The 12,097-nt window shown below is 44.4% G+C and overlaps 1 protein-coding gene across 3 annotated transcripts in view; it reads right to left on the bottom strand.

Annotated features, from left to right (window-relative positions):
- MED4 (mediator complex subunit 4) overlaps positions 1–8,242 on the bottom strand; it is a 26,969-nt gene extending 18,727 nt beyond the window's left edge. Inside the window, exons 1-2 of one of the 3 annotated variants that reach the window (XM_006773666.2) lie at positions 8,065–8,242; positions 2,745–2,811 (exon numbers count right to left, since the gene is read on the bottom strand). In XM_006773666.2, coding sequence (XP_006773729.1) covers positions 2,745–2,811; positions 8,065–8,189 — 192 coding nt within the window. In that variant the 5' untranslated portion in view covers positions 8,190–8,242. The other 2 variants (XM_015570435.1, XM_015570436.1) reach the window with 2 other exon arrangements.
- Between the last annotated feature and the right edge of the window lie 3,855 nt (positions 8,243–12,097).

Below are 12,097 nucleotides of genomic sequence, written 5' to 3'. Positions count from 1 at the left end.
TGGACTGGCTATTCTTGAGGGGGAAAGGGGTGAAGGGTATGCGGGAAGAGACTGGACAAAAATTGGGAAGCCAATCGTATATAATAAAAAGGTAATATGCAAATTAACTCTCATGCCCTCACAAGATGCTGCCTACAACCAGGCTGGCAGGGGGGTTAGTGAGGGACGACCAAATGACTGAACATGCAGGCTGTGTGGGGCAACCAGGCTGGCTGGGGGAGGCAGTAAGGGGTGACCAGGCCGGCGGGGTGGGGGCAGTTAGAAGCTACTAGGCTGGCAGGGAGGGGGCAGTTGGGGACAACCTGGCCAGCAGCAGGGGGCAGTTAGGGGCGACCAGGCCAGCATGGGGGGCAGTAGGGGCGACCAGGCAGGCAGGCAGGTGAGCAATTAGGAGCCAGTGGTCCAGGATTGTGAGAAGGATGTCCAACTGCTGGTTTAGGCCTGATCCCCGGGATTGGGACTAAATCTGCAGTCAGACATCCCCTGAGGGGTCCTGGATTAGAGAGGGTGCAGTCTGGACTGAGGTGATCCCCGCTCCTGTGCATGAATTTTGTGCACCGGGCCTCTAGTCCTATATAATAAAAGCCTAACGTGCAAATCGACAAAACAGTGTAATGACCAGTGGAACGACCAGTTGCTAATACATGCACTGACCACCAGGGAACAGACACTCAACGCAGGAGCTGCCCTCAGCCCACAGGCCCCAGGCCAGCCAAGGTGGGTGTCAGCGGGGGGCCCCCTGATGGTCCTGACAGTCACCCTGCAGAGGCAGGCAACCCATGGCAGCGGCAGGGAGATCGGAGGATGGCAGCGTTGGGGCATTCGGGTGGGGTGGTGTGCCAGGCCGGCACAGTAGGTGCCATGGGGGCCCCCCGATTGCCCCACAGATCAGCCTTGATTGCTGGCCAGGCCTAGGGACCTTACCCGTGCACAAATTTCATGTGCCAGGCCTCTAGTCCTCCTATATAATAAAAGCCTAATATGCTAAGTGTCTGGTTGTCCATTCAACCAATCAAAGGGTAATATGCTAATAATATGCTAAAGCTGCTCAACTGCTCGCTATGACATGCACTGACCACCAGGGGCAGATGGTCTGAGTGGCAAGTTAGCTTGCTACTGGGGTCCAGTCGATCGGGATTGAGGGAGATGGGCTGGACATGCCCTAGAGCCCTCCCGTAGTCCTTCTCCAGCTGGCCAACCTACTGCATCCCTCCCCGGCCTCGATCATGCACCGGTGGGGTCCCTTGGCTTGGCCTGTGCCCTCTCGCAATCCAGGACCACATGTGGACTTTTCCTATACATCTTTTTGACATCAAGTAAGACGAATGTAAAACCATCTTCTCCCCATAATTTGATGATAAGCATTATATCTTTTAAGAGCTAAAGTATTTTTTGAAGTATTTAACACCGACTTCTTCCCTCTTCTTTAGGTAAAGCTGGAAGTTATTTCCAAATTCCAAACCAGTGGACAAGGAGAACAAATTTTAACTAGTTCAGATGTTAGCAAATAAATTATGTTTTGCACTACTATCTATATATAGAAAAGCCTAATATGCTAAGTGTCTGACCGATCAATCAGTCATTATTATGTGCACTGACCACCAGGGGGCAGACACTCCAACTGGTAGGTTAGCTTGCTGCTGGGGTCCAGTCGATCGGGATTGAGGGAGATGGGCTGGACATGCCCTAGAGCCCTCCCGTAGTCCTTCTCCAGCTGGCCAACCTACTGCATCCCTCCCCGGCCTCGATCATGCACCGGTGGGGTCCCTTGGCTTGGCCTGTGCCCTCTCGCAATCCAGGACCCCTCAAGGGATGTCGGAGTGCCAGTTTCGGCATGATCCCGCAGGCCAGGCATAGGGACCACCCCGATACACAAATTGTGCACCGGGCCTCCTAGTATATAATAAAAGGGCAATATGTAAATTGACCCTAACGGCAGAACAACCCGGAATGACCGGTCACTATGACATGCACTGACTACCAGGGGGCAGACGCTCAATGCAGGACCTGCCCCCTGATGGTCAGTGCGTTTCCACAGGGGGAGTGCCGCTCAGCCAGAAGCTGGCTCATGGCTGGCCAGTGCAGTGGTGGTGGCGGGAGCCTCTCCCACCTCCGCAGAAGTTCTAAGGATGTCCAACTAATGGCTTAGGCCCACTCCCCAAGTGTTCCTGGGCCGCCAGAGGGATGTCTGACTGCCAGCTTAGGCCCAATCCCCCGAGGAAGTGGGCCTAAGCTGGCAGTCAGACATCCCCCGAGGGGTCCCAGGTGCAGGCTGGGCTGAGGGATCCCCCCGAGTGCATGAATTTTCTGTTCAGGGAACAGACACTGCGTTGAGTGTCTGTTCCCTGGTGGTCAGTGCATGTATTAGCGACTGGTCGTTCCACTGGTCATTACACTGTTTGGTCGATTTGCACGTTAGGGCTAGTTTATGAGAGCACTGACCTTTTTGACTCCAGAAACTACTTTGATCTCCATTTAACAAGACTTTATTGGATGATTCAAAAGTTAAAAATGAATAAATGGGTAATTGCAATTAGAACTATAGAAAATAATACTGCTAAACCCTTAGACAACTACTTTCTTGATCACATTGTTACCTTATGTAAATGATACAAATATCAATTTAAAAGTTTTAATTAGTAACTTAAAATGATTCAATCTTTCTGTTCTCACACAAAGTAAATATAAATAGGAAACTTGCGGAAATTATGGTTTGGTTTTGAATTAAAAAAGCAGCCACTTACCTGGTTTTCTTCTCCAGCCTGTAACAACTTTTGGTTTCTTGAAATTGCCAGCATTTCTATGAGCTCCCTAAAAGAGAGAGAGAGAGAGAGAGAGAGAGAGAGAGAGAGAAAGAAGAAAATAAACAAACAAAAAATAATTAACAAACAAATAACTCTTTGCAATGTAAATACACTAGAGGCTTTCTTAACTTATCTCTACCAGGAAAAGATGACTAGCAGGTAATATTTATGTATCAGTTCCAAATTTGTTGACAGATGAGATTTTTCAGAAATTATGCAGGAGGGGACAACTTCACAATTTGCTACCTCACATTACTAGTCAGCCCCAGTGTTTATACTTTCTCCCTGGCTGCCAGGCTATTTTTACCTCTATTTTCACCTTCCTTCCTGCTAGCCTCATACTCTTTTTCTGGATGGTATCAATTAGACTCAACCTTCCCAAAGCATTGTATATTGAATTAGTTAATTAATGAAAAAAGTAGATGGGGAATGGAAGGTCTTTATACACTGATTTGTCAAATATTTCTTGAGTACCTATTACTTGCCAGGCACTTTCTAGATGTGTGGGTTATAAAAGTGAAAATTAGCACTTGAATTCTAATACAAGTGAATAACTAAGAAAATACAAAAATAAAACCAAAGTTAAGGGTTAGGAAGAGGATGTATTTTCTCTTCCTTATGACTTAATAACATTTTTTTAATTAGTTTAATTTATTGTAAGATCCATTGTACGCCTAGTCAGTGTGGCTTGACCTAAAACCACAAGGTCACCGTTCAATTCCTAGTCAGGGCACATGTCCGGAGTCACCAGCATTGCAGCAGGCAGCCTATCAATGATTCTTTTTCATCATTGCTGTTTCTATCTCTCTCTCTTCCTCTCCCTTCGTCTCTGAAATCAATTAAAATTTAGTAAAAAAAAATACAGTATTAATACATATACAAAATATGTTAATTGATTGCTTATGTTATCAGAAGGCTTCTGAAAAACGGTAGGCTACTAGATTTGAGGGAGTCAAAGTTATATGTGGATATTCCACTGTGTGGGAAATTGGTGCCCCTATCTTGCACTGCTCAAGGGTTAACTGAATTACACTTGAGATAAATGAGAGGTACACAGAATTAACAGACCGGTGTGGAAACTTCAAGACTACTATCAACATGGTTTCTGTGGGACAATGAATTCTGAATTACAAACAGGTTAAAAAAACTTTTAGATTACAATCCATCTATGTTTTTATTTTTTTAATTTCTACAAAGACTACCTCATTCTATTTCATTTTACAAAGTAATAAATATACTGAAAAGCTACACAATCAGGTAACAGTAAAAAATATATCCCATATTTCAAACTATTTTGTAAAGTTAGAGGTTACATCAACCAGAAACTTTTCATTTTTCATAAAACCGGAAACAAGAGTAAAGTTCATTCAGAGGAAAATGACAAACCACCAGGATCATAGAAGAGGTAAATTTTCACTTATCTACTGTCACCCTGTCCTTCTTTAGAGATGAACAAATAGCATGACAGTAGATAAGTCAAGAGCAAAATCAGAGAAAAAGAAAAATGAACTTTTAACACAATGGTTATTACTGAAGCCTATCACCTGTCAATAGATTCAATGAGGACTACAAATAAATGAGAAATCAAAGTATTTTTTAAAAATATGTTTTTATTGATTTCAGAGAGGAAGGAAGAGGGAGAGATAGAAACATCAATGATGAGAGAGAATCATTGATTGTCTGCCTCCTGCATGCCACCCACTGGGGATCGAGCCCACAACACGGGCATGTGCCCTTGAGCGGAATCGAACCTGGGACCCTTCAGTCCGCAGGCCGATGCTCTATCCACTGAGCCAAACCGGCTAGGGCGACAAATCAAAGTCTTTTTGGCATTCTAGGAAAAAGAGCAATAGAGGAAACACAGCTTCTTTTAGAGGAACAGAAAACTCAGCATTTCAATTTTTCATGTACAAGTGGAACGCTGAAGAAGAAAGTTTCAGAAACAGTGAGGTTCTTGAGGAAAATTTAAACTATGATTCACTACATCAGTGAGTAAACACATTTCACCACACAGAAAATGCTATACTTGGTAATCAAGGAAAGAATTAAATACAAAGTAGGACAAATTGATCAAATCTAGATACAAGAGAATTTCAAGTTAGTCTCAAATTTAATGTAACTTATAAATTAATTATGCTATCTCAAGTGTAGAGTACATGGATATCAAGTATAAGCACTCTGACAGGTACTGATAGCATTAGGAAAACACAGCTCAGTAGCACAACAATCCAGGGGCAAGAACTCAAGATTGACTGCTGTGTTGTCCAATGTCAGAAAAAACTCTCCAAGACCATTACTCTGGATGGGCAGGCTAAGAATTTTAGCTCCTGAAATTAGTGGATATGAAATATGTTTTAGGGACTATATTGAAATTCTAAGACTAAGACCCACTCCGTACAAAAGGCAGCAGTCACAACTCCCCAAAGAGTGAGTCACTTCTTCACAATATCAACATATTTACAGAAAAATTAGTCACTACCATCCATATCACATGGTTGGTCAAAATGAAAAAATGATAAGGAACATTTTAATTTGACTGATTTCATACTCAACATCATCAAGATTCCTTAGCAAAGATTTTAGAAGCCAATCAAGTATTAGACTTGGCTTTCTGGTGAGAATTATTCCCAAAGAAGAAATAGTTCAAAGGACCATTTCAAACAGAAGACTCAGAATTCAAAAAGTGAAAAAATTGAGTCATACAGGAATTGGCTCATACAAAAGCAACAGAAGTATTTTCCAATTAATTATTAGCTGTTCTGAATCTAATGAAACACAAATTTGTATCACAACTACATGGCTACCTACTTAAGGCATGTCAAGGTACTCAAAGAGACTGTTTGGATGACCAATGATTCTGAAAGCACTTGTTAGAATGAATGCACTGTTTTTCAAATGACAGTTGGTCCTATTTAGAAAAGCAGTGGGCTAGTTAGCATTTATGGGATGTTAACTTGATCTTTAATAACTTCCAAAGAATAAGCCCTCCACATATACTAAATGAATCTTCAATTAGTGTCCTAAAAGTAGTCATGACACACAGCAGAGACACAAATTATTTAACTGAAAACTCTGTCTTGCTAGGGCAGGGTGGGAAACCCCTGGCACGCGTGCCAAACATGGCATGCCAGTAACTTTTGCTGGCACGCGAAACCCTCTCTTATAATCTTCCATTTACAATTTTTTTCTTAATATCGACCTTTTTATTTTTCAGATAAATTCAGTGTAGGTGCATCTTAGATAAATAAATAATTTTACATAACAAGTGATCTTAAAGACCATAGACCTGGATTGACGAGAGAGGGGAAGACCAATTTCTATGTCTCTGCCTTAACTCTCCCTGACCATAGATCAGAAGTTTTCTGTCGGACTATCATTGTACATGTATACATTAAAAAACAAATGTATTTTTCACCATCATATAGTGTGTTTTTGTCGCTCGAATGAATTTTATTATTTCTTCAAGGTTCTTCACATACATACACCTTAAGAGATATCAAGTAGGCGTAACATGTTCTCAAAAAATTAGGGTTGGCACACAGAAGAATTGTGAGTCAGAGATTTTGCTGGTTTTGGCACGCACTCACAAAAAGGTTGCCCACCCCTGTGCTAGGGTCTTTTTACTAAGAAATCATCCTGGTACTCATTGACAGGATTAACTATCAAGGTCTCAACCAGGAACTACAAAGTCAACAAAGACAGAAGGAAATATAGCACTTGCTATATTTGTGAACATTTACACAGGGGCAACGCACTGACAGCTGCCTTGTGTCTGAGTTTCTTGTTCGTTGTACTGACTGCTGGATGCCTGACGATTCCATGTGTCCTATTTGTAGTCAAGCAATATTTGAGTCCAATACAGTCCAAACCATGAATTAAACACGAGCTATTTAACTTACAGTACTACATCATTTAATATTGTGCTGACCTAGTAATTTAGTAAGTAATGCTTGCTGTGGCAAGAACTAAATCACAGTAGATAAAATGCTGATTATTAGTAGGCCAGGTAATACAATGTATGAGATTTATTCTAAAGCTGTCAATGAATGTTGGCTGTGGAAATGGTGACATCTGAGCTGGATGAATGAATGATTTATCAAGATGGATGTGGAATGGGAATGACAGTAGAGTTGAGGAAGTATGACTCGCTTTAGAATGGGGAGCATTCAGGAGGTTGGAATGAAGGGCATGGGAGGCTGGAGGGATGTGACCTAAATGAGAATAATAGGATGGATTAAGAGGAGATGAGAATGGCTTTATCTATTGTACACTTAGCTAAAGAATATGGACTTTATCTCATCAGAAAATGGAAACCTAACGAATATCTTAAAGCAGAAAAGTGATCTGAGATGCCTTTTAAAAACATAGCTCTGCTCTTGGGCAAAACAGACAGATATAGTGGAGATGCATCAAGGCAACTAACACTGTTGGGAGGCTGCATTAAGAAAGATTTTTGATGGGATGTAAAATAGTGCGGATGGGAACAAGAGGTCAAATCTGAGTAACATTTTAGGAGAAAGAACCAAAACAATTTTCACATCCAAGTGAACGTGAGGAAATTAAGAGGGGCACCAACTTAACAGACTATCATGAAAGATGACGGAAGAAAAGGACGTGCAATTTCATCAGATGTCTCTGCGCAGGCACGATGCTCCGCAGCCATCCCAAACTGTTCACCTCACACAGTCGTGTGTGCCCCCTCCTCTGAAATCAGTAACACACATCACTGCTGCTCCAGCCGCCTGCCGCTTAGGGACCCTGGGAAACTCGGTCTTGCCACGCAGCCCTTTCTCCGGGAAGCCAACCTGATTACACGGGACCGGCACTTAGTCCCAGTGTCGCAGGAGCCGCGGCGCACGCCCCTGGTGAAACCCGCTCGCGTCCCTGTCCACAGCCAGTCTTCCCCATTTACAGCGAGTGGGCTCCCCACGTCGACCCCCTCACGACCGTCCTCCTGCGCTTGGCACCTGGTGGTAGTTCTTGAAATGTCTGTACAGTGGCTGTGGTCGAAGGGGTTCACACCGCAATCTCTAAGGTCTGCCGCGGTTCTGACGGTCTCGGGATGCCTGGGTCACAGTTGTCACTAAAATGTCCTCTGGGGCGAGGGGGGCGCCGTCGCGGCGAGCCGGAGGGCCGCGGACGCCACGCCCACGACACTCGGGCACTGTCTTTGGGTGCCGCGCGCGCCGGGGTCTCCCTCCCTGCCCACCCAGGAAGCAGCCCTCCCGACAGCCCCGCCCGTCCCCGGCCCCGGCGTTACCTGGACAGGACCTCCAGATCCTCCAGCGCAGACAGCAGCCGCTCTCGCGTGCTGTTGCCGCAGGCCGCCCCCGACCCGCCGCCCTGCCGCTCCTTCTCCTTTTCGCCCGCGGAGGACGCCGCCATGCTGCTCCCGGGCCGCGGAGGCTGCTGCGCATCTGCGCCGGCGCAGACGTGGGCTCTGCGGCGAAAGGGTCAGGGAGGGGAGGAGAGGCCCGGCCAGAGCGCCCCCTTTGGGCCTGGGGGTGCGCTGCGGGCCCGGCGCCATCTGCTGGGCCAGAGCGGGCTTCAGGGTTTCAACCCTGAGGACAGGCAAGGCGGTCAGGTTCCGTGGAACCCTCTGTTCCGCCAGCAGGACTGTAAGGCTTTTGCTCAACAGGTTTGAAGCATTTGAAGGAAGTAGTAATGGCCTCCCTCTTGTGTCAACTTCTTCGTGAAATGGGCTGGGTCTCCTCAGTATTAACCTTTAGTCTGCATTCCCGGAGCACTATTCCCACCTGCTGGTTGGCCTCTCATGAGGCTGTAAACACCAGAGGACAGGGACTGTAATCCGTGTTGTCTTCCCTTCAGCTTTCTTTATTGTAGTAAAATACACATAACAACATTTACCGTGTTAACTGTTGGCGGCGAAAACGGCACCAGTTGTTTCCGGCGATTGGGCCTGGGTTCAGCAACCTCAGTTCCTGAGTTCTGGCTAAGAGAAGAATTCACAGCCAAGACTCAAATTATAAGAGAAAGTTTTTATTTGGAAAGTCAAAGAGGTAGAAACAGTGAGCCATAGAAGAAATGGGCTCAAAAAACAAGTTACAGCAAAAGAAGGGCCCCTGGAGCTTAGGGGGAAAGAGACAAAAAGTGCCTTGGAGGAAAAGGGTGGGGAAAGACAGGCTTTCAAGTGTGTGTGTGAGAGAGAGAGAGGAGAGAAAGGAGAGAGAGAGAGAGAGAGAGAGAGAGAGAGAGAGAGAAGAAAATGAATCAGGGGAGAATCTCAGTAGAATATTCATCAGCTTTCTAGGTGGTCCCCACTGATTTGTTGGCGCCAGGGCAGGGTCATTTGTCAGGGCAGCTGGCCCTGATGTCAGCCATGGCTGGATGAGGCCTACATGTATTTGATGGGGGCCAAAGCCTCATTGTCCTGGGGGCTTAATGCTTAAGGGCTACTCTTCGTCCCCCTGGTTCTTTCCCACTCTGAGGGTAGGGGGTCTTGCTCACATGACTAGCAATATGCCAGAGGAGGAAAGGTTGGGGGAGGGTCCCAGCCCCAGGACCAGCGATATGAAAGGTCAGGGGGCCTAGACCGCATGACCAGTGATATGCTAGGGGAGGAAAGGTAATCCTGGAAGCTAGGTATCAGCCCAGTTTTGCCTGGGGCTTTTCACCCCAGTGACCTTCTGTACCTGGCCTATCATCCTTGCTCTGCTCATGGCTGTCTAACTGCTTACTACATCAACCATGTTTACGTGTAATATTTAAGAGTATTAAGTACACTGAGTGGCCAGATTATTATGACCACCTGACATTTGTAGGCAAATTAGCTATAATTAAGTCAGTTTTTGGCCTGGATGAGTCTATTTTGAAGAAGTGGTTTGGAAGTGGGGGGTGTCGGAAGTGAAGTTGCTAGAGGGCCAGACCATTATAAACATCTGAATAGCACAACATACAATAAAACCTTGAGAGTATTTGCTTAGGAAGTTTTCAGTATTCAGTATTTTTGGAAGTGTCAATGAAGTACTGATGGGGTGGTCATAATAATCTGGCCGATCATAATAATCTGGCCACCAGTTTATATTTATACTCGGGGCCCGGTGCATGAAAATTTATGCACTGGTGGGGGGTCCCTCAGCCCGGCCTGCCCCCTCTCACTGTCCCCATGGGGACTGGGCCTTAGCTGCAGTCTGGCCTCCCTTTGCAGGAGGCAACCAGGTTGATCAGGGGAAGGCACTACCCCCATCACCCCACTGATGCTGCCACTGCTGGCTGAGGTGGCTGCGAGGCCTGAGCCCCTGGGCCTCGCAGTTGCCTGAGCCCACAGCTGCCTGAGCCCACAGCTGCCTGAGCGTCAGGCCTCCCAGCCACTGAGGCTTTGTCCATCCTAATTAGCATATTACCCTTTTATTAGTATAGGTCAGTGGTCAGCAAACTGCAGCTCTCGAGCCACATGTGGCTCTTTGGCCCCTTGAGTGTGGCTCTTCCACAAAATACCACGTGTGGGCACGCACATACAGTGCAATTGAAACTTCGTGGCCCATGCGCAGAAGTCGGTTTTTGGCCTGGGCGAGTCTATTTTCAAGAAGTGGTTCAGAAGTGGGGGGTGTCAGTCAGTCGGGCCACGGGAGACGCAATGCAGGCGGGCCATGGGATACGCAGCGCGGTGGAGGCGCGCGCGATTCATGCATGAGTTGAGTGAGCCAGTCAGTGAGCAGTCTCATTGTGCAGTGGTTAGTGCTCGTTGCGTCTGCAAATCACGTGTGGGTGACAAAAGCACCTACTCGGAGCATAAAGTTACCTGTATTTTTCTAACTAGCTGCAAATCCTACAGGTATTTTTGTCATCAATTTAAGAATTGTAATTATTTTGTGTTGGTAGCTTTATTGTTATAAAATGAAACATTTTTTAGGTGCCCTGTTTGACATGGCTACAAAGAAGAAGCAAAGAAAAACGGAAGACGAAAACCGTGAATTTAAAGTTGAATGGACCGAGACTTTTGCGTTTATTCAAAACTTAAATGGCCTTCCGACCTGTCTTATTTGTCAGGAAAAATTGGCGCATAACAAAAAAATCAAATTTGGAGAGACACTTTACAACTAATCATGTGTTATTTAGTACTAAATATCCTGTCAGTGATGCAAGGAAGAAAGCAGTTGAGGAACTTCAGAAGAGTCAAGAAAACTCAAGTTCTGTATTTAATTACTGGATGCAATCTTCCAACAATGTCAATATTGCAAGTTTTGTAGTTAGTCAAGAGATTGCTAAGAGAGGAAAACCATATACAGATGGCAAATACATAAAAAGTTGTTTTATAAATGCATCCGAAGAGCTATTTTGGGATTTTAAGAACAAAGCAGATATTCTAAAAAAAATTAAAGTTTCCATTGTCTGCTAAAACAGTGAAAGATAGAACAGTCAAAATGTCTTTGAATATAATCAACCAGCAAGTCAAAGATCTTAAATTGGTTTCAGCTTTATCAATAGCAGTTGACGAGTCTTGTGACATAAATGATACAGCACAAGTTTCACTTTTTGTACGATTTATTTCGTCTACAGGTCCTAAAGAAGAACTTTTAGGATTATTGCCACTCAAAGGTCAAACACGTGGAGAGGATGTAGCAAATGCTATAATTGAGTGCATTGAAAAACATCATATTCCACTCAAAAAAATTGTCTCAATTTCAACAGACGGGTCGAAAAGTATGACCAGTGTAAGAAACGGGTTTGTTGCTATTTTGAAAGAAAAAATTAATCACGAGATACTTACTTACCATTGCATCATTCATCAAGAAGCACTTTGTGCGCAGACATTTCCAGAAGAAATTTGCAAAGTTATGGAATTGGTTATTAAGATTATCAACTCCATTATAGCTAGAGCTCTTAATCATCGCCAATTTAAAGAATTTTAAGTTGAAATGGAGAGTGAGTATGCAGATCTTCTGCTGCATAACAAGGTACGTTGGTTATCAAGAGGAAACGTTTCGCTTCCTTATTAACAGTAATTAAAGCATTTCTCCTTGAGAAGGGTGTTCACTATCCAGAACTAATGAACGATCAGTGGATCCAAACCTTTTATTTCATGGTAGAAGTTATGTCTCATCTAAATCAGCTTAATCGTAAACTACAGGGGAAAGGAAACACAGTTTTTTTGATGTTAGAAGTTATTTCATTTGAAAACAATTTATCTGTTTTTGCTCAAGATTTTGAAAGAGAAACTTTGATTCACTTTCCAAGCCTGTTGAAACATGGCCAAGAAAATAATTCTGATATTAACATTTGCTATTTCAAAACAACACTTTTAAATATGAAGACAGTGTTTCTCAACAGGT

This window comes from Myotis davidii, unplaced genomic scaffold (assembly GCF_000327345.1).
Source record: "Myotis davidii unplaced genomic scaffold, ASM32734v1 scaffold1947, whole genome shotgun sequence".
In the NCBI taxonomy this organism is placed as follows: domain Eukaryota; kingdom Metazoa; phylum Chordata; class Mammalia; order Chiroptera; family Vespertilionidae; genus Myotis; species Myotis davidii.
This window is presented reverse-complemented; position numbering and strand designations above follow the sequence as displayed.